General features: G+C 38.8%; 1 protein-coding gene across 1 annotated transcript; it reads left to right on the top strand.

The window, feature by feature from the left end:
* The first annotated feature begins 22,344 nt into the window (after positions 1-22,344).
* On the top strand, positions 22,345-23,129 carry LOC131598283 (uncharacterized). The gene is made up of 2 exons (XM_058870902.1): positions 22,345-22,434; positions 22,533-23,129. Exons 1-2 carry the CDS (start codon positions 22,345-22,347, stop codon positions 23,127-23,129), a joined length of 687 nt encoding a protein of 228 aa, XP_058726885.1.
* Positions 23,130-24,346: the final 1,217 nt, after the last annotated feature.

The raw sequence follows: 24,346 nt of genomic DNA, 5'->3' as shown, positions 1-24,346 counted from the left end.
GAAGGCTTTTTGAATGGCCTATCGTAGTTTTGAAATTGATTTGAAAGGCATTTTGAATTGCCTGATTGACAAGGATGAATATCCGTAGTGTCGTGGTTTAGTGTTTTTTTAGATGTTTTGGGCGTACAACCCTGATTTAATATGGCACCGTTAGATGCAGTGATCAATAGATTTGATCAGTATAGCTAACGGATTAAGGGGCATTGCTGGTTACTCAGATCGATAGATTGATCGTCGCGGGCAGCAAATTAAATGTGCTTTGAATTTTATGTATTTTTTATCTCTCGTCTAATGTGACTAATAGGTTTAGTCGGGTCGAGGAGAGAATTTAAGTAAAGAATGTTTTATTATTTTATTGCTTTATTCAGATATTTGATCAGTACGACATAGAGAGTCGACTAATTCGAAGGCGGGATGAAATAGATATTCATCCGCCGTTTATCCGTTAAAGGGGAAGTTAGAATTGATTGTTTTTTATTATTTTATCTCTCGTCTAATGCGACTAATAGATTTAGTCGGGTCGAGGAGAGAATTAATTAATGGTTAATGTTTTGCCAAATGGGCAATGGGATTGGGCAAACCCTAGTAGTATAAACCTTTATAGGGTTTTTTGTGATTTTATGTAATTAGAATTTAAATAATTAAGTCGAATAATCGGGGGAAGATAATCGGGAAATCTAATTCTAAATCCTAGTCATAACCCTAATCCTAATTTTTCTAATCCTAATTAAATAAGTCTACTAAATTAAACCTAATTAAATAGCAATTTAACCTAACTAATAATAATTAAGTAAATAAATAAATACATAGAAAAATATGAAAGAAACCTGGGGCGGGATCCTGTGCAATGCGTCTGGGGAGCTCTATGGTGCAGCCTCCAATCCTTGAACGTTAGATCTTATGCTGGTTTGATCCGATGGTGATGGGTGTGAGGTCCTACGATGGGCGAGTGATGGAGAGGAGCACCGGATCTGTAAGAAACTTATAGCATACGAGGTGTTAAAATTTAAACGTCGCCTTTGGGGTTCGAACCCCAGTTCTCTCCTTTACCAACTAGCGCGTCCTGCCAGATGCACTACCTTTCCATTGTGTTAATATCACACATCAATAACATATTATATAAAACTTAAAGCACTATTTGAAACAAACCAAACGCGTGTGGCTGGGGATCGTCTTCTCCATTTGAATTTCTGTAAAACTCCTTACTTTTAGCCACGGTTTTGGTATGTGGCTATAACCCTTCACCAGTCAAACCTGCAAATTATAACCGAAAAATACAAACAAAAGATCCAAATCGATTGTAAACAGACCCACGAATCCGATGGCACCTTTAGTTTTGCCCAATTTTGACTCTAACTGCAAAGTCCTAAATTAGAGCTAAATAACCCTAACAATGGTATAATTTCCAACCTGTAACTAATCACGAATTAAATAGCACAGCAAGACTCTAAACCACTCCACGATCCAGAATATCTATTCACATACGATTTTAATTACATAAAAGTGTGAAATTGAAATAAAAAAGGGGCGTCCAAACCGTGGCCGAATCCTGTGTTTCTGGGCGTGGGAACAACTTGTGATGATTGGCTTACGTTCAGAGATTCTCAAGGGATCGATTGGAACTTTTTGTTTGATCTGGAATAGGCTAACTCGATCCAATACTCACCCCTGGTTCACGATTTTTTGCTCTCTGAACAAGGTTTTTCTGTGCGGCCAATCCTCCCCCCGTGCGTATGAATAACATGAACATATATAGAGGAAATTCTAGGTCAACAAAATTGAATCACATCTTGCTGGTTTTGGATATTGTTACTTGATTGCAAATCAAAATATAAACTTTCCAATCCTGTTTTTTTCTTATTCTCACGCCTCATCCAAACTGACTCTTTAGGCTTTTTTTCTTTTCTTTATTTTTATTTTAATAATCTGATAATAATAATAATAATAATAACACTTAACTATACTAATAATCCTAATAATTAATAAAACCTAATTAAAATAAAAACCTAATTAGTCATAATTCTACCTGATAATAATAATAATAATATTAATAAAAGCTAATTAGACAATCCTAATATTAACAAAAATTAATAATGTCAAATGCTAACGGTTAGTCATGATAAAATAATAATCGAAAGAAATGTTAGTAAAACCCCGAAATACCCCCAAAAATGATAAAACCCTTGTAATAACTGGGCCCAAGCGCTTGGGTCCCAAAATACCTGTTATCCACACCTCTATTCTAATTTATAGGAGAATGCTGCTTTGAATAGTCCCTTGAACCTTGAACCATTGAGGATGAAATGCGGAGGGCAAATTTTAGGGTATAACAGCTGCCCCTGTTCAATCTTCTTAAACCTGAAGAGTCGGATATGCACGTCTGCCTATCGTGATCTAAAGGTAGAAGATGATTGAACACTGAGAATGCCCTGAAATTTGCGTTTGTTGGGAAGAAGTTCTGTGGGGGATGGGCTTAAAGATGCCACCCAAGGTAAACACCATTTTTCAGCATATGGAGCAAATGCTTTCTGGAAGGAACCCTGTACTTTGATTATAGCATGGCCTGAAAAGGCAACTTGAATTTTATGCAATGCTTATGATGCATGCGATGCATGATGCAGTGAGCTTCTCAAAATAATTGAGAGCGGTGTATGTATATGCAATATGTATGAATGAGGTGTGTTAGTTGAATGATGCATGATTGTTAGTTGAGATGTGTTAGTAGCTTTGAAAAGAAAGATAGAACCTTTGCTTGTTGTTGATGAAATTTTGGGGAACATCACTGCCGAGGGACTAACGTGATAAACCCAATTGAAGTATCGTTTGAAAAAACCTTGTGCTCGATTATGAGAGAAGAGAACCGTCCTACTAAAGCCTGAGTCTTACATAGCAAGGACTTGTAAGAGGGATCACTTGTTATGATTCTAACAAGCTCACCTGCACCAATAGGGTCATTTGCGAGGGTTATCACAAACTCACCTGCACCATTAGGATCATTTGCGAGGGTCATCGCAAACTCACCTGCACCAATAGGGTTATTTGCTAGGGTTATCGCAAATTTTACCTGCACCAATAGGGTTATTCGCGAGGGTTATCGCAAAATTTACCTGCACCAATAGGGTTATTTGCGAGGGTTATCTCAAAATTTACCTGCACCAATAGGGTTATTTGCGAGGGTTATCGCAAACTCACCTGCACCAATAGGGTTATTTGCGAGGGTTATCGCAAAATTTACCTGCACCAATAGGGTTATTCGCGAGGGTTATCGCAAAATTTACCTGCACCAATAGGGTTATTTGCGAGGGTTATCGCAAAATTTACCTGCACCAATAGGGTTATTTGCGAGGGTTATCGCAAAATTTACCTGCACCAATAGGGTTATTCGCGAGGGTTATCACAAAATTTACCTGCACCAATAGGGTTATTCGCGAGGGTTATCGCAAACTCACCTGCACCAATAGGGTTATTTGCGAGGGTTATCGCAAACTCACCTGCACCAATAGGGTTATTCGCGAGGGTTATCGCAAAATTTACCTGCACCAATAGGGTTATTTGCGAGGGTTATCGCAAAATTTACCTGCACCAATAGGGTTATTTGCGAGGGTTATCGCAAAATTTACCTGTACCAATAGGGTTATTTGCGAGGGTTATCGCAAAATTTACCTGCACCAATAGGGTTATTTGCGAGGGTTATCGCAAAATTTACCTGCACCAATAGGGTTATTTGCGAGGGTTATCGCAAAATTTACCTGCACCAATAGGGTTATTTGCGAGGGTTATCGCAAAATTTACCTGCACCATTTGGATCATTTGCCCTGGTTCGGACAAATTTCACCTGCACCAAAGGAATTACCTGCCATGGTTCTAACAAGCGTACCTGCATAAGAGTAATCATTTGCTATAGTTCTAGCAAACTTACCTGCATGAAAAAAAGATTCACCTGTTTGGAGACTCACGACTCGAGGGTCGGAGAAAATACACCTTTCACAACACGAGGGTTGGAAACTCACGACACGTGGGTCGGGAAATACACCTATCACAACACGAGGGTTGGAGACTATGCTTTTGTAGTATGATTTGAATTTTGATGTAACAGTCAGACGAGAACTAACTACCAAACGAGAATTGGATTTGATGGTTTTCCAGGACGAGAACTGGACTTTGTAATGACTTGGATTGCCAATAAAAATTGGGCTTTTTGTGATATGTAGTATGTGAATGCCCCGGATGATATGCGTATGCTAATGCGTATGTATGTATGCTGATGCGTGAAATGAACAGCAAGGTTGCTATCATCGGTGAGGTTACCGGAAAACATCAAACAGGTGATTGGAAAATAAATCTCAGTAAGGTTACTGGCATCGGTAAGGTTACCGGAAAGCAGGTGGACAATGTGGTGTAGCACCAGGGTAATGACGCAGATGTTTTGATGTATGGGATAATGCTTATGCTCATGCATGTAATGAGTGGAACGAAATAATGTCTTCTATAAGACTACCTGAAAAGGTTTCTGGAATGGATATGAAAATTTGTCTTGACGAAGACTACCTGAAGAGGTTCTTAAAATGGATAGAAATTTGTCTTAAAGAAGACTACCTAAAAGGTATGGTGCAATGTATTAACCAGTGCATGATATGCATGATATGTATTTGCATGATACTCCGATGATAGGTTGTTGATAACCAAAGCCTATATAGCTTGCTGGAGTTGCAGGTTTGTTTGATAAGATGGGGTGTGATGCTAGCGCGATTCCCCGATCCTTGTTTTTGCATTTGAAGATCGTAGTTAGGAGAAAGATTTGTAAAGTGTGGGAACACATTTTTTCTTTTGTTGTGCGCCTTGCCCCAGTTTGCCCCTTTGAATTACTCCACGCCTTTAACCTTTTGAATTGTTTACTTTATGGATTTGATATCCAATGCCCCAATGTTTAGTGGCAAAAGATGCCTATGATCTCCAAGCCATGAAGGAAGTGCCTTGAGCAATAACCTTATCATATGCTTCGACGTTTTAGATTGCAGGGTATGCTCTTGATCTCCAGGATATGGAGGGTTAACCATGGTGTTCTATCCTTTGAATTTGAATTCTTCCCATATTTGACATGCCCCTGATTGTTGTTGCTTCGAGATGTGCCCCAGGTCATTTGAACCTTAGAAATAATGCCCCTAGTTAATAGGATTTTTGCTCGTATGCCCCTGCGATCCTCGAGTTTTTGCCCCTGTTAAGGGGAACCCCCTAGATGTGATTCCCCCATTCCAGAGTCTTTATTAGGAAGATCGCCTTTTATTAAAACCAATTTCGAGGTCTCCTCGATGCTAAGTGTATACTTGTAGATGACGTTGTACCCTTTGAGAAGTAACTCCAATGCGATGCGTATGCATGTTTTGAAATTAAAGTCCGTTATGAATTAGGACTGGATGATTAGAAGTGAATGCTTGAAGAAGCGTAGTGATTAGAAGTAGTTTTAACAAACCTAGGAGTCGGTATAACAAATCCTGCTTAATATGCTTTCATAGTTAACCTTGCCTCAATTAGGACTTTTGAATGTTGTAACTTGGCCTGGTTCATGTTTTAAGAAACAATGGATATAAGGCTCAAAATTTTATTTAACCCACCCCTTTCTCCTTGATGTTCTCCAGATCCTAAAGTTCGCCTAATCCAATGTGTTTTGTTTGTAAGAGAATCGTTTCAGTTGAGCAGAAGCCTTTAGTGAAGATCCAAGCATTGATGTGAAGCTTTGATGGTTTAGCAGTCACCAGATTATCCTTTGTATTTCGCCTTTGTTTTTATCCCTTACTTTTGCATGAGCCAATTTCTTTGAGTTTGGTTCATCGGGATGCCCTAATTTTTGCCTAAGTCATTTTCGTTTTCTTTTATGAAATTTTCATTTTGACTTAGCGGGCGTTTTCCTCTTTTTTTTTTTTGAATGCTCCTTTTGATCTTTGGATTTTGAATATTATGACTGCCATGTTGACTTTGATTTGTAAGCTTCGATTTTGATACTTCCTCGATCTTGAATGATGTATTGAGGAAGAAGTATGTTGTAAATGTTACCTCCATTGCTTCCTGAATCTTAGATGAATGCGAGGAAGAAGATGTGCTTGAACCTTTGCTTTGCTTGATCCTTTGTTTGACCCTTGTGCTTGAATCCTTGCTTGGATTGACTGATTCTCTTGACAACCAAAATACACCATTGAATTAATCGAAATCTACCCTGCCCCTGGTTAAAATCAAGGTTTATTTGAAAAGTATAAACAAACTCCAACTCCTGGCTCGACGGGGGTAACGAGGGATTAACATCCTTATATCTCCACTGTTTAGGAATTGAAGCAATGCCTGTACATCCTCGGCTCGGTCTTACCTTGAAAGCATATGTTTAGCTGGACTTAGTCATTTGTATTCGTCATTCTCCCTCAAGTTTGTTAATAATTCTAAAAATAGAAGTGTGCGACTAGAAAGTCGTAGTAGTGAGCGAATGAATTGACTCCGAAACCTGCATGGTCATCCCATTAGAATTGCTAATCCGAAGGTACAACTTCTATCCTGAGCAACACTTAGCGATCGTAGGGGTTGAAATTTTGACATGATAAACACCTATTAATCTTAGGGACAATCTCCTTTGTTAATCCGTTGACCTTGTTTCACTCCTTAGTTTATGAACTTGTAGAAGTGAAGGATAACCTCGAATTCTCCTTGGACATGTCAAACCTGTCGGGAATAAAGTGTAAGCGGTGGGTTTTTGTCGTATCGGAACTTCATGAGTTTCCTTTGACTGAACCTCTTTTGCTTTTCCTAAGGATAGTATCACACCGTTCGTAACCTCAAGAGTTTGTAGATGGATAGAGAGAACCTATGACCATTTGCCCCTTGGTGTGTAGTTAACATACGTCGCCTTCCCTCCATCGTAGTTATGCGTCTTTGTTCAGGATTTTGCCCCAGTTGGGTAAACCCTTACCCCCAGGTTATCGTAGAGCGTCCTTGTAAGTTTGATATGTTCTAAGATGAACCCCTTGATGACTAGATACATCTTGAGTGTATCTATGGGGAACTTCTTTGTTGAACTAATCCTTGATCGACAATAACCTTCGCTATATTTATAATCCTGTTACGACAAGGCACGGACATGCGGCTGGCGTGGCGAAAGGCATCCTTTTTTTTCTTAGTAAGGCTCATTCCTCCTTTCTCCATAGTCTTATGATCCTCTGATTTCTTTTCTTTGTGAGCCTCGGGAAATCGGCTAGCGCGGTAGGTGGGTGTGGGCGAAGGTAGATATGAAAATGTAAATGTAAATGAATGAATGCATGGAAATGCGAATGCATGCGTATGCGAGAGACTCCTTTTTTTTATGACTCCGTGTATGCAATGCAGACGTGTAACATATGATCCTAGGGATGACCTTAGAGGCGACATTGGACCCTCGTGGAGTCTTTGTAGGATAAATGTTATGACACGCCAATGGAAATCCCTTAGATTAAGGAGTATGCAGAAGGTAGCGGCTGGTGACCATTCAAGACAGTCACCAAGTCTCCTGGCCATCGAGAGGTCAATCAACGTGTACCGATGAAGTTGTCCTTCGAACGAAGGATGTGATTTTTTTTTAGAAATAGAATCCCCACAGGCTAGGGAACGCATGGATGTAAGCACGGGGTGACCGTTCAAGACAGTCACTGAATCGCATGGCCATCAAGAGGCCAATTGACGTTGCTAACAAAGATGTCCTTCGTATGAAGGATGTATTTTTAGAAGTATAATCCCTATAGGCTAGGGAACGCGTGGATGTAAGCACATGGTGACTGTTCAAAGTAGTCACTGGATCGCATGGCCATCGAGAGGCCAATCGACGTGCGTAAACGAAGATGTCCTTCGTGGGAAGGACACGTAGTTGTAAGAATACAAAGATATATAAGGAAAGTCCCTACAGGCTAGGGAGTGCGTAGATACAGGCGCGGAGTGACCGTTCATGACAGTCACTAAGTCTCATGGCCATCGAGAGGCCAATCAACGTGCATAAAGGTAGATGTCCTTCGTGGGAAGGACATGGACCTGGAAATAGAGTCCCTGTAGGCCAGGGAACGCGTAGGAACACCTGCAAAATTAGAATGCAAGGCACTCGCAGTATATAAATTGCATATATAATAAGCACGTAAGCACATAAGCCCTAGGTTCATAGGTTCGACGTAACGGCTTAGGGTGCCTACCCTTCCCATTGGTGTGTTCTAGAAGGTCTCATGGGGTCGTTCGTAGCCGCCGAGACTTTTTGTCTCTTTGGATTTTAGAACAACTCATTTTATCCATGAGGTTCGAGTTTTTGGGGTAGGTTTCCAGAGAGATCAGCTAAATACCCAGTCCGGCCCTCTACAAGGTCGAGCCTCGTATCAGACCTTTCCGAATATTTAACCCACTCTGAGTGGAATTATAATAAGACTCGTAGGCGATGTAATTCCCCTCTGGTCATTATTATAATTCCCACGCTTAGGCTTAACAACAATCACATATAAAACCCAACAGTGCAAATTATAACAATTAAGCATTTTATACAGATATGACAAATAAAAATTTAATGAAAACAATAAGTAAATAAATAAAGAATTAAATATTTATTATTAAAAAAAACCTTTCCCCAAACCCTAAAAATGGCAAATTGCCAAACCCTAAAAAAAGTTTGCCAAAAACCTAAAAAAGTTTGCCAAAAACCTAAACCCTGCCAAAACCTAGGAGCATAATAATTTACAGTTTTGTTATCACTAATCCCCAGCAGAGTCGCCAGCTGTAGCAACCTGCCTAAAAATTTAATGTTAAGAGTCGCCACCTATTCTGAAGGGCGAATAGGAAACCCTACGCAGTTTAGAGATTCAGGGTAAGTTATTATAATCAGGTTGAGGGAAGGTGTTAGGCACCCTCAACCCTTTCCTATTGGCTTTGAATCTAATGGGCAGTTTTATGGCTAGCAGTTAAGGTTAATAGCTAAGGAATTGAATAGGGGAAAAATTGAGATTTTAGGGAGGGGGACTCGCCTTGGTTATCCAAGTGCCTACGTATCTCCTTATGGAGAATCAGAGTCAACGTAGTTCGGGCACAGGATTGTACGCCTTTGAATTTGAATGGAGGTGTTTGAAGGCTTTTTGAATGGCCTATCGTAGTTTTGAAATTGATTTGAAAGGCATTTTGAATTGCCTGATTGACAAGGATGAATATCCGTAGTGTCGTGGTTTAGTGTTTTTTTAGATGTTTTGGGCGTACAACCCTGATTTAATATGGCACCGTTAGATGCAGTGATCAATAGATTTGATCAGTATAGCTAACGGATTAAGGGGCATTGCTGGTTATTCAGATCGATAGATTGATCGTCGCGGGCAGCAAATTAAATGTGCTTTGAATTTTATGTATTTTTTATCTCTCGTCTAATGTGACTAATAGGTTTAGTCGGGTCGAGGAGAGAATTTAAGTAAAGAATGTTTTATTATTTTATTGCTTTATTCAGATATTTGATCAGTACGACATAGAGAGTCGACTAATTCGAAGGCGGGATGAAATAGATATTCATCCGCCGTTTATCCGTTAAAGGGGAAGTTAGAATTGATTGTTTTTTATTATTTTATCTCTCGTCTAATGCGACTAATAGATTTAGTCGGGTCGAGGAGAGAATTAATTAATGGTTAATGTTTTGCCAAATGGGCAATGGGATTGGGCAAACCCTAGTAGTATAAACCTTTATAGGGTTTTTTGTGATTTTATGTAATTAGAATTTAAATAATTAAGTCGAATAATCGGGGGAAGATAATCGGGAAATCTAATTCTAAATCCTAGTCATAACCCTAATCCTAATTTTTCTAATCCTAATTAAATAAGTCTACTAAATTAAACCTAATTAAATAGCAATTTAACCTAACTAATAATAATTAAGTAAATAAATAAATACATAGAAAAATATGAAAGAAACCTGGGGCGGGATCCTGTGCAATGCGTCTGGGGAGCTCTATGGTGCAGCCTCCAATCCTTGAACGTTAGATCTTATGCTGGTTTGATCCGATGGTGATGGGTGTGAGGTCCTACGATGGGCGAGTGATGGAGAGGAGCACCGGATCTGTAAGAAACTTATAGCATACGAGGTGTTAAAATTTAAACGTCGCCTTTGGGGTTCGAACCCCAGTTCTCTCCTTTACCAACTAGCGCGTCCTGCCAGATGCACTACCTTTCCATTGTGTTAATATCACACATCAATAACATATTATATAAAACTTAAAGCACTATTTGAAACAAACCAAACGCGTGTGGCTGGGGATCGTCTTCTCCATTTGAATTTCTGTAAAACTCCTTACTTTTAGCCACGGTTTTGGTATGTGGCTATAACCCTTCACCAGTCAAACCTGCAAATTATAACCGAAAAATACAAACAAAAGATCCAAATCGATTGTAAACAGACCCACGAATCCGATGGCACCTTTAGTTTTGCCCAATTTTGACTCTAACTGCAAAGTCCTAAATTAGAGCTAAATAACCCTAACAATGGTATAATTTCCAACCTGTAACTAATCACGAATTAAATAGCACAGCAAGACTCTAAACCACTCCACGATCCAGAATATCTATTCACATACGATTTTAATTACATAAAAGTGTGAAATTGAAATAAAAAAGGGGCGTCCAAACCGTGGCCGAATCCTGTGTTTCTGGGCGTGGGAACAACTTGTGATGATTGGCTTACGTTCAGAGATTCTCAAGGGATCGATTGGAACTTTTTGTTTGATCTGGAATAGGCTAACTCGATCCAATACTCACCCCTGGTTCACGATTTTTTGCTCTCTGAACAAGGTTTTTCTGTGCGGCCAATCCTCCCCCCGTGCGTATGAATAACATGAACATATATAGAGGAAATTCTAGGTCAACAAAATTGAATCACATCTTGCTGGTTTTGGATATTGTTACTTGATTGCAAATCAAAATATAAACTTTCCAATCCTGTTTTTTTCTTATTCTCACGCCTCATCCAAACTGACTCTTTAGGCTTTTTTTCTTTTCTTTATTTTTATTTTAATAATCTGATAATAATAATAATAATAATAACACTTAACTATACTAATAATCCTAATAATTAATAAAACCTAATTAAAATAAAAACCTAATTAGTCATAATTCTACCTGATAATAATAATAATAATATTAATAAAAGCTAATTAGACAATCCTAATATTAACAAAAAATTAATAATGTCAAATGCTAACGGTTAGTCATGATAAAATAATAATCGAAAGAAATGTTAGTAAAACCCCGAAATACCCCCAAAAATGATAAAACCCTTGTAATAACTGGGCCCAAGCGCTTGGGTCCCAAAATACCTGTTATCCACACCTCTATTCTAATTTATAGGAGAATGCTGCTTTGAATAGTCCCTTGAACCTTGAACCATTGAGGATGAAATGCGGAGGGCAAATTTTAGGGTATAACAGCTGCCCCTGTTCAATCTTCTTAAACCTGAAGAGTCGGATATGCACGTCTGCCTATCGTGATCTAAAGGTAGAAGATGATTGAACACTGAGAATGCCCTGAAATTTGCGTTTGTTGGGAAGAAGTTCTGTGGGGGATGGGCTTAAAGATGCCACCCAAGGTAAACACCATTTTTCAGCATATGGAGCAAATGCTTTCTGGAAGGAACCCTGTACTTTGATTATAGCATGGCCTGAAAAGGCAACTTGAATTTTATGCAATGCTTATGATGCATGCGATGCATGATGCAGTGAGCTTCTCAAAATAATTGAGAGCGGTGTATGTATATGCAATATGTATGAATGAGGTGTGTTAGTTGAATGATGCATGATTGTTAGTTGAGATGTGTTAGTAGCTTTGAAAAGAAAGATAGAACCTTTGCTTGTTGTTGATGAAATTTTGGGGAACATCACTGCCGAGGGACTAACGTGATAAACCCAATTGAAGTATCGTTTGAAAAAACCTTGTGCTCGATTATGAGAGAAGAGAACCGTCCTACTAAAGCCTGAGTCTTACATAGCAAGGACTTGTAAGAGGGATCACTTGTTATGATTCTAACAAGCTCACCTGCACCAATAGGGTCATTTGCGAGGGTTATCACAAACTCACCTGCACCATTAGGATCATTTGCGAGGGTCATCGCAAACTCACCTGCACCAATAGGGTTATTTGCTAGGGTTATCGCAAATTTTACCTGCACCAATAGGGTTATTCGCGAGGGTTATCGCAAAATTTACCTGCACCAATAGGGTTATTTGCGAGGGTTATCTCAAAATTTACCTGCACCAATAGGGTTATTTGCGAGGGTTATCGCAAACTCACCTGCACCAATAGGGTTATTTGCGAGGGTTATCGCAAAATTTACCTGCACCAATAGGGTTATTCGCGAGGGTTATCGCAAAATTTACCTGCACCAATAGGGTTATTTGCGAGGGTTATCGCAAAATTTACCTGCACCAATAGGGTTATTTGCGAGGGTTATCGCAAAATTTACCTGCACCAATAGGGTTATTCGCGAGGGTTATCACAAAATTTACCTGCACCAATAGGGTTATTCGCGAGGGTTATCGCAAACTCACCTGCACCAATAGGGTTATTTGCGAGGGTTATCGCAAACTCACCTGCACCAATAGGGTTATTCGCGAGGGTTATCGCAAAATTTACCTGCACCAATAGGGTTATTTGCGAGGGTTATCGCAAAATTTACCTGCACCAATAGGGTTATTTGCGAGGGTTATCGCAAAATTTACCTGTACCAATAGGGTTATTTGCGAGGGTTATCGCAAAATTTACCTGCACCAATAGGGTTATTTGCGAGGGTTATCGCAAAATTTACCTGCACCAATAGGGTTATTTGCGAGGGTTATCGCAAAATTTACCTGCACCAATAGGGTTATTTGCGAGGGTTATCGCAAAATTTACCTGCACCATTTGGATCATTTGCCCTGGTTCGGACAAATTTCACCTGCACCAAAGGAATTACCTGCCATGGTTCTAACAAGCGTACCTGCATAAGAGTAATCATTTGTTATAGTTCTAGCAAACTTACCTGCATGAAAAAAAGATTCACCTGTTTGGAGACTCACGACTCGAGGGTCGGAGAAAATACACCTTTCACAACACGAGGGTTGGAAACTCACGACACGTGGGTCGGGAAATACACCTATCACAACACGAGGGTTGGAGACTATGCTTTTGTAGTATGATTTGAATTTTGATGTAACAGTCAGACGGGAACTAACTACCAAACGAGAATTGGATTTGATGGTTTTCCAGGACGAGAACTGGACTTTGTAATGACTTGGATTGCCAATAAAAATTGGGCTTTTTGTGATATGTAGTATGTGAATGCCCCGGATGATATGCGTATGCTAATGCGTATGTATGTATGCTGATGCGTGAAATGAACAGCAAGGTTGCTATCATCGGTGAGGTTACCGGAAAACATCAAACAGGTGATTGGAAAATAAATCTCAGTAAGGTTACTGGCATCGGTAAGGTTACCGGAAAGCAGGTGGACAATGTGGTGTAGCACCAGGGTAATGACTCAGATGTTTTGATGTATGGGATAATGCTTATGCTCATGCATGTAATGAGTGGAACGAAATAATGTCTTCTATAAGACTACCTGAAAAGGTTTCTGGAATGGATATGAAAATTTGTCTTGACGAAGACTACCTGAAGAGGTTCTTAAAATGGATAGAAATTTGTCTTAAAGAAGACTACCTAAAAGGTATGGTGCAATGTATTAACCAGTGCATGATATGCATGATATGTATTTGCATGATACTCCGATGATAGGTTGTTGATAACCAAAGCCTATATAGCTTGCTGGAGTTGCAGGTTTGTTTGATAAGATGGGGTGTGATGCTAGCGCGATTCCCCGATCCTTGTTTTTGCATTTGAAGATCGTAGTTAGGAGAAAGATTTGTAAAGTGTGGGAACACCTTTTTTCTTTTGTTGTGCGCCTTGCCCCAGTTTGCCCCTTTGAATTACTCCACGCCTTTAACCTTTTAAATTGTTTACTTTATGGATTTGATATCCAATGCCCCAATGTTTAGTGGCAAAAGATGCCTATGATCTCCAAGCCATGAAGGAAGTTCCTTGAGCAATAACCTTGTCATATGCTTCGACGTTTTAGATTGCAGGGTATGCTCTTGATCTCCAGGATATGGAGGGTTAACCATGGTGTTCTATCCTTTGAATTTGAATTCTTCCCATATTTGACATGCCCCTGATTGCTGTTGCTTCGAGATGTGCCCCAGGTCATTTGAACCTTAGAAAGAATGCCCCTAGTTAATAGGATTTTTGCTCGTATGCCCCTGCGATCCTCGAGTTTTTGCCCCTGTTAAGGGGAACCCCCTAGATGTGATTCCCCCATTCCAGAGTCTTTATTAGGAAGATCGCCTTTTATTAAAACCAATTTCGAGGTTTCCTCGATGCTAAGTGTATACTTGTAGATGACGTTGTACCCTTTGAGAAGTAACTCCAATGCGATGCGTATGCATGTTTTGAAATTAAAGTCCGTTATGAATTAGGACTGGATGATTAGAAGTGAATGCTTGAAGAAGCGTAGTGATTAGAAGTAGTTTTAACAAACCTAGGAGTCGGTATAACAAATCCTGCTTAATATGCTTTCATAGTTAACCTTGCCTCAATTAGGACTTTTGAATGTTGTAACTTGGCCTGGTTCATGTTTTAAGAAACAATGGATATAAGGCTCAAAATTTTATTTAACCCACCCCTTTCTCCTTGATGTTCTCCAGATCCTAAAGTTCGCCTAATCCAATGTGTTTTGTTTGTAAGAGAATCGTTTCAGTTGAGCAGAAGCCTTTAGTGAAGATCCAAGCATTGATGTGAAGCTTTGATGGTTTAGCAGTCACCAGATTATCCTTTGTATTTCGCCTTTGTTTTTATCCCTTATTTTTGCATGAGCCAATTTCTTTGAGTTTGGTTCATCGGGATGCCCTAATTTTTGCCTAAGTCATTTTCGTTTTCTTTTATGAAATTTTCATTTTGACTTAGCGGGCGTTTTCCTCTTTTTTTTTTTTGAATGCTCCTTTTGATCTTTGGATTTTGAATATTATGACTGCCATGTTGACTTTGATTTGTAAGCTTCGATTTTGATACTTCCTCGATCTTGAATGATGTATTGAGGAAGAAATATGTTGTAAATGTTACCTCCATTGCTTCCTCAATCTTAGATGAATGCGAGGAAGAAGATGTGCTTGAACCTTTGCTTTGCTTGATCCTTTGTTTGACCCTTGTGCTTGAATCCTTGCTTGGATTGACTGATTCTCTTGACAACCAAAATACACCATTGAATTAATCGAAATCTACCCTGCCCCTGGTTAAAATCAAGGTTTATTTGAAAAGTATAAACAAACTCCAACTCCTGGCTCGACGGGGGTAACGAGGGATTAACATCCTTATATCTCCACTGTTTAGGAATTGAAGCAATGCCTGTACATCCTCGGCTCGGTCTTACCTTGAAAGCATATGTTTAGCCGGACTTAGTCATTTGTATTCGTCATTCTCCCTCAAGTTTGTTAATAATTCTAAAAATAGAAGTGTGCGACTAGAAAGTCGTAGTAGTGAGCGAATGAATTGACTCCAAAACCTGCATGGTCATCCCATTAGAATTGCTAATCCGAAGGTACAACTTCTATCCTGAGCAACACTTAGCGATCGTAGGGGTTGAAATTTTGACATGATAAACACCTATTAATCTTAGGGACAATCTCCTTTGTAAATCCGTTGACCTTGTTTCACTCCTTAGTTTATGAACTTGTAGAAGTGAAGGATAACCTCGAATTCTCCTTGGACATGTCAAACCTGTCGGGAATAAAGTGTAAGCGGTGGGTTTTTGTCGTATCGGAACTTCATGAGTTTCCTTTGACTGAACCTCTTTTGCTTTTCCTAAGGATAGTATCACACCGTTCGTAACCTCAAGAGTTTGTAGATGGATAGAGAGAACCTATGACCATTTGCCCCTTGGTGTGTAGTTAACATACGTCGCCTTCCCTCCATCGTAGTTATGCGTCTTTGTTCAGGATTTTGCCCCAGTTGGGTAAACCCTTACCCCCAGGTTATCGTAGAGCGTCCTTGTAAGTTTGATATGTTCTAAGATGAACCCCTTGATGACTAGATACATCTTGAGTGTATCTATGGGGAACTTCTTTGTTGAACTAATCCTTGATCGACAATAACCTTCGCTATATTTATAATCCTGTTACGACAAGGCACGGACATGCGGCTGGCGTGGCGAAAGGCATCCTTTTTTTTCTTAGTAAGGCTCATTCCTCCTTTCTCCATAGTCTTATGATCCTCTGATTTCTTTTCTTTGTGAGCCTCGGGAAATCGGCTAGCGCGGTAGGTGGGTGTGGGCGAAGGTAGATATGAAAATGTAAATGTAAATGAATGAATGCATGGAAATGCGAATGCATGCGTATGCGAGAGACTCCTTTTTTTTATGACTCCGTGTATGCAATGCAGACGTGTAACATATGATCCTAGGGATGACCTTAGAGGCGACATTGGACCCTCGTGGAGTCTTTGTAGGATAAATGTTATGACACGCCAATGGAAATCCCTTAGATTAAGGAGTATGCAGAAGGTAGCGGCTGGTGACCATTCAAGACAGTCACCAAGTCTCCTGGCCATCGAGAGGCCAATCAACGTGTACCGATGAAGTTGTCCTTCGAACGAAGGATGTGATTTTTTTTTAGAAATAGAATCCCCACAGGCTAGGGAACGCATGGATGTAAGCACGGGGTGACCGTTCAAGACAGTCACTGAATCGCATGGCCATCAAGAGGCCAATTGACGTTGCTAACAAAGATGTCCTTCGTATGAAGGATGTATTTTTAGAAGTATAATCCCTATAGGCTAGGGAACGCGTGGATGTAAGCACATGGTGACTGTTCAAAGTAGTCACTGGATCGCATGGCCATCGAGAGGCCAATCGACGTGCGTAAACGAAGATGTCCTCCGTGGGAAGGACACGTAGTTGTAAGAATACAAAGATATATAAGGAAAGTCCCTACAGGCTAGGGAGTGCGTAGATACAGGCGCGGAGTGACCGTTCATGACAGTCACTAAGTCTCATGGCCATCGAGAGGCCAATCAACGTGCATAAAGGTAGATGTCCTTCGTGGGAAGGACATGGACCTGGAAATAGAGTCCCTGTAGGCCAGGGAACGCGTAGGAACACCTGCAAAATTAAAATGCAAGGCACTCGCAGTATATAAATTGCATATATAATAAGCACGTAAGCACATAAGCCCTAGGTTCATAGGTTCGACGTAACGGCTTAGGGTGCCTACCCTTCCCATTGGTGTGTTCTAGAAGGTCTCATGGGGTCGTTCGTAGCCGCCGAAACTTTTTGTCTCTTTGGATTTTAGAACAACTCATTTTATCCATGAGGTTCGAGTTTTTGGGGTAGGTTTCCAGAGAGATCAGCTAAATACCCAGTCCGGCCCTCAACAAGGTCGAGCCTCGTATCAGACCTTTCCGAATATTAAACCCACTCTGAGTGGAATTATAATAAGACTCATAGGCGATGTAATTCCCCTCTGGTCATTATTATAATTCCCACGCTTAGGCTTAACAACAATCACATATAAAACCCAACAGTGCAAATTATAACAATTAAGCATTTTATACAGATATGACAAATAAACATTTAATGAAAACAATAAATAAATAAATAAAGAATTAAATATTTATTATTAAAAAAAACCATTCCCCAAACCCTAAAAATGGCAAATTGCCAAACTCTAAAAAAAGTTCGCCAAAAACCTAAAAAAGTTTGCCAAAAACCTAAACCCTGCCAAAACCTAGGAGCATAATAATTTACAGTTTTGTTATCACTAATCCCCAGCAGAGTCGTCAGCTGTAGCAACCTGCCTAAAAATTTAATGTTAAGAGTCGCCACCTATTCTGAAGGGCGAATAGGAAACCCTACGCAGTTTAGAGATTCAGGGTAAGTTATTATAATCAGGTTGAGGGAAGGTGTTAGGCACCCTCAACCCTTTCCTATTGGCTTTGAATCTAATGGGCAGTTTTATGGCTAGCAGTTAAGGTTAATAGCTAAGGAATTGAATAGGGGAAAAATTGAGATTTTAGGGAGGGGGACTCGCCTTGGTTATCCAAGTGCCTACGTATCTCCTTATGGAGAATCAGAGTCAACGTAGTTCGGGCACAGGATTGTACGCCTTTGAATTTGAATGGAGGTGTTTGAAGGCTTTTTGAATGGCCTATCGTAGTTTTGAAATTGATTTGAAAGGCATTTTGAATTGCCTGATTGACAAGGATGAATATCCGTAGTGTCGTGGTTTAGTGTTTTTTTAGATGTTTTGGGCGTACAACCCTGATTTAATATGGCACCGTTAGATGCAGTGATCAATAGATTTGATCAGTATAGCTAACGGATTAAGGGGCATTGCTGGTTACTCAGATCGATAGATTGATCGTCGCGGGCAGCAAATTAAATGTGCTTTGAATTTTATGTATTTTTTATCTCTCGTCTAATGTGACTAATAGGTTTAGTCGGGTCGAGGAGAGAATTTAAGTAAAGAATGTTTTATTATTGTATTGCTTTATTCAGATATTTGATCAGTACGACATAGAGAGTCGACTAATTCGAAGGCGGGATGAAATAGATATTCATCCGCCGTTTATCCGTTAAAGGGGAAGTTAGAATTGATTGTTTTTTATTATTTTATCTCTCGTCTAATGCGACTAATAGATTTAGTCGGGTCGAGGAGAGAATTAATTAATGGTTAATGTTTTGCCAAATGGGCAATGGGATTGGGCAAACCCTAGTAGTATAAACCTTTATAGGGTTTTTTGTGATTTTATGTAATTAGAATTTAAATAATTAAGTCGAATAATCGGGGGAAGATAATCGGGAAATCTAATTCTAAATCCTAGTCATAACCCTAATCCTAATTTTTCTAATCCTAATTAAATAAGTCTACTAAATTAAACCTAATTAAATAGCAATTTAACCTAACTAATAATAATTAAGTAAATAAATAAATACATAGAAAAATATGAAAGAAACCTGGGGCGGGATCCTGTGCAATGCGTCTGGGGAGCTCTATGGTGCAGCCTCCAATCCTTGAACGTTAGATCTTATGCTGGTTTGATCCGATGGTGATGGGTGTGAGGTCCTACGATGGGCGAGTGATGGAGAGGAGCACCGGATCTGTAAGAAACTTATAGCATACAAGGTGTTAAAATTTAAACGTCGCCTTTGGGGTTCGAACCCCAGTTCTCTCCTTTACCAACTAGCGCGTCCTGCCAGATGCACTACCTTTCCATTGTGTTAATATCACACATCAATAACATATTATATAAAACTTAAAGCACTATTTGAAACAAACCAAACGCGTGTGGTTGGGGATCGTCTTCTCCATTTGAATTTCTGTAAAACTCCTTACTTTTAGCCACGGTTTTGGTATGTGGCTATAACCCTTCACCAGTCAAACCTGCAAATTATAACCGAAAAATACAAACAAAAGATCCAAATCGATTGTAAACAGACCCACGAATCCGATGGCACCTTTAGTTTTGCCCAATTTTGACTCTAACTGCAAAGTCCTAAATTAGAGCTAAATAACCGTAACAATGGTATAATTTCCAACCTGTAACTAATCACGAATTAAATAGCACAGCAAGACTCTAAACCACTCCACGATCCAGAATATCTATTCACATACGATTTTAATTACATAAAAGTGTGAAATTGAAATAAAAAAGGGGCGTCCAAACCGTGGCCGAATCCTGTGTTTCTGGGCGTGGGAACAACTTGTGATGATTGGCTTACGTTCAGAGATTCTCAAGGGATCGATTGGAACTTTTAGTTTGATCTGGAATAGGCTAACTCGATCCAATACTCACCCCTGGTTCACGATTTTTTGCTCTCTGAACAAGGTTTTTCTGTGCGGCCAATCCTCCCCCCGTGCGTATGAATAACATGAACATATATAGAGGAAATTCTCGGTCAACAAAATTGAATCACATCTTGCTGGTTTTGGATATTGTTACTTGATTGCAAATCAAAATATAAACTTTCCAATCCTGTTTTTTTCTTATTCTCACGCCTCATCCAAACTGACTCTTTAGGCTTTTTTTCTTTTCTTTTCTTTATTTTTATTTTTCTTTTCTTTATTTTTCTTCTCTTTATTTTTATTTTAATAATAACACTTAACTATACTAATAATCCTAATAATTAATAAAACCTAATTAAAATAAAAACCTAATTAGTCATAATTCTACCTGATAATAATAATAATAATATTAATAAAAGCTAATTAGACAATCCTAATATTAACAAAAAATTAATAATGTCAAATGCTAACGGTTAGTCATGATAAAATAATAATCGAAAGAAATGTTAGTAAAACCCCGAAATACCCCCAAAAATGATAAAACCCTTGTAATAACTGGGCCCAAGCGCTTGGGTCCCAAAATACCTGTTATCCACACCTCTATTCTAATTTATAGAAGAATGCTGCTCTGAATAGTCCCTTGAACCTTGAACCATTGAGGATGAAATGCGGAGGGCAAATTTTAGGGTATAACACACACATACAACAACACACACAAGCACAATCAATTCTTCATGCAACATATACGTCCATGTTATGGGACTGACTCAATTTCATGCATGTGGTACCAACGGGGCATAAGCCCTCTCCAAAATTCCAGATAATGAGCTATAACAAGGCATAAGCCTTCAACAACAGGGCATAAGCCCTCAACCAACAACAAGGCATAAGCCTTCAACAATGAATGTATGCGACCTCAACAAGGCAATAACAAATTCATGCAATTTCAATAGCATAAGCTCTCAACAAAATCCTCTTCCATTTCAGGCCAACAACATTTCAAGAGTATACAAATCACAGGATCATCATCCCAACAACATCCTCAACAATCATCACCAAAAATCATCGCATCATACACATCACTGACACACAAAATATAAAATATTGGCAAAAAATTATTAATTAAAAAACCCAAAATTATAATCATTTTAAAGAAATTATTTTTAGCTTCCCAACGGTCAAAACGGCGCGTCAAACGGACCATCGAGTCAAAAGTTATGGCTTTTTGAAGTTTTAGAAAAAATATTCAACTCAGGGGAACCCGGTTCCCCTATTTGGGAACCCCGGTTCCCTAAGTCACTGTTTCTGAAAACCCGGTTACCCTATTTGGGAACCCGGTTCCCCCTGTTCAAAAATGGTTTTTTTGCGCTTCTATTATATTGGGAACCCGGGTTCCCCTGAACCAGAACCAAAAATTTGTTATTTTTCCTACTACGAATTTTTAACCTTTTTTACCCAAAAATCCAATTTTTTGCCAACAGCTAGACTATTCCAAGGCATAGTATTCATTCATAAACACATCATAACAATCCAAAACACATCATAACAACAGTTTCATCAATGGCAATCAAATCTTGGATCAATTCTCATGAATAGTTCTACACCCCAAAACTTAAAATCAACATCTACACATATCCAATATTATACCACTGATTAGAAAGTTGGAACCCCACCCTTACCTTAACAATTTTCTTCACAAATCTCTCTAACAATGGAGGTTTCCCTTTAGTCCTAGCTCTGCTTCCCTTTATTTCATGTTCTCTTCAAAAATTCTGTTATTCCTTATATTTTTCTAATTCTCCCTTTTTGTTAATTCTTTTACTAATTCTTTCTCTTATTGGACTTAACACACATACTCCCCACATTACTCATGCTAACACAAAATCATGGTCCAATTACTATTTATTTTATATTCTACTATTATTAAACTATAATATAATTACATAAAACACCAAGAATTCATAATTTCAGCAAATAATTCAGGATAAGCGAACTAAATAATTAAAGAAATACTACGGGTGTTACACCTGCACAAAAACTAGAAGACACCCCAGAAACCCGAGAATTTGTCTTGCCACCCCCCAAATTATCCCTGGCACCCCCCCAAATTTACGATATTCCCAAAATACCCCTTAGACCATTACCTCAAAATTTATGCCATTTTCGAAAAAAATTACTGTGAAAAAAATTAGCGAGAAAGTAAATTTCCGGTATGTTTAGCAAATTTATGGTACCATTTTGTGTGCGATACCGGAAATTATTTGATTTTTCACAAATTTCTGGTATCTGTTTACCGAAAATTTCTAAATTTCCGGTGCGATTTACCGGATAGTTTAAAATTCCGGTACTTTTGCAAAATTCATTACCCCGTACCGGAAATTTCCCAAATTTCCGGTATATAGCCCGTTGCCGAAAATTTCAAATTTCCGTGTGTACCGGAAATTTCGTTAAACCTGAAATTTCCAGTATGGCAGATGAACTTTTATATCTTTGCGGTCCTGAACCGACAGCTTTAGCTTCTTCTACGGATTCTTGCAGTGATCTTACACAGTACTTCGTGACAGATACATTATGTTTACCTCATGTCATACACAAATTTTTTTTGTTTATATAATTTCTTGTAGTTACGTCATTATACGTTTTTGTGATTGCCAGATTTTTGAATCACGAGATAAGGTTCGAGAATGGTTACATGCTATTGGAAGAACTCATGATGTTGCTGTTGTTACAATCCGACCCGATTATGCTAATGGAATGCGAGGGAGGAAGGATAAATTGATTATGGACTGTGACCGAGGAGGAGATTACAAAATGAAAAATGTAGCTGCGGCCCCTTCTGATGGCAATTATACTATAAGGCTTAACTGCCTATTTAGGCTGAGATCTGCTCTGAGTGGTATTGGTTGGAAGGTGGTGGTTAGATGTAGGATGCATAATCATAGACTAGATAAGGATATGTTAGGTCATGACATGTTAGGGCGTCTAAAGGATGATGAAAGAAAGGTTGTGAATGACATGACGAAGTACAATATGACACCAAGGTACATCGCGTCTGCTTTGAAAGACAAAGATCCAAAAAATCTCACGAGTATTACCCAGGTTTACAAAGCTAGAGCAACATACAGACTGTGCAAGAGAGGTGCACTAACAGAAATGGAAATGTTACTGAGCCTTATTCATAAAGAGAAATACATGTGTTGGTCTAGAAATAAGGAGGATTCAGATATTGTGGCTGATATCTTCTGGTGTTGATTTTTGATTGCACGTACAAGACAAACAGGTCAGATTATTAATATTAATTTCTCCCATCTTAAAAATATGTAAAGTGATCTAGTTTATGGATGATTTTTTAATCGTGCTTTGCATCAACAAAATTGACGTTTTCAGTTGCTTTTGCATATTTGGAACACGAAAGGGAAGAGAACTTCACATGGGCACTACAGAGGCTCAAGGAGTTGTTTTATTTTGAGAAGTTGCTACCAGATGTCATGGTGACGGACCGGGAACTTGCATTAATGAATGTCATTGATTCTGTGTATCCAAATGCGTCTCATCTGCTATGTACATTTCATATTTCAAAAAATGTTAGCATGAAATGTAAAGAGTATGTCAAATCGGAAAGACAAGAACATGTCATGGATCAATGGAACAACATGATGTATTCAAATACAAAAGACGAATTTGATGTACATCTCAACCACTTCGAGAGTGTATGTGGTGATATTCCATCATTTGTCATGTATGTGAAAGAAATATGGTTAGCACCCTATAAAGAAAGATTTGTTGTTGCATGGACTAACAGAGCCACTCATTTAGGGAACACAACAACAAACAGGTACATTCTAAAATAACATATGTTTATGTTTTCTATTTTTGAGTTGTTTATTTAATGTGTCTATTCTATTTATATATTAAGGCGTTTCAATATTTATGTTATTCAAGTTAAAAAAAATTTACTCCCAGTACCGGAAATTTAAAATTTCCGGTATTTTTCTTTTATCGAAAATTTAAAATTTCTGGTAGTTTTATACACTGAAAACATACCAGAAATTTGAAATATCCGGTAAATTTCCGGTACCGGATATTTGAAATTTCTGGTATTATTATTAACGAGTGATTTGTACCGGAAATTTCAAATATATGATACCGGAAATTTTAAATTTCTGGTATAGCTCATCATGCGCAGTAAATTGGTAAATTCTATCAAATATCCGATACATTTGCGAAATTTTCGGTACAAATAGAAAATTTCAAAAAAACGGTATTGCCAAAGGGGTAAAATGGCCAAAACACCACCCATCGTCCACTTGCATCAAGAATAATCGCACCACCCCCATCTGGTTCACATACGAGTTCCAGCTGCCATCCACCATGAGAGTGATCATGGCCTGCATGTTACGGCAAAGGTCCCGACGGAAGAACACTGTGATGGGGTGCTGCATAGTCTGGTAGCGAAATCCAATTCTTCC

This window comes from Vicia villosa, linkage group LG1, assembly GCF_029867415.1.
Source record: "Vicia villosa cultivar HV-30 ecotype Madison, WI linkage group LG1, Vvil1.0, whole genome shotgun sequence".
NCBI lineage: Eukaryota > Viridiplantae > Streptophyta > Magnoliopsida > Fabales > Fabaceae > Vicia > Vicia villosa.
This window is presented reverse-complemented; position numbering and strand designations above follow the sequence as displayed.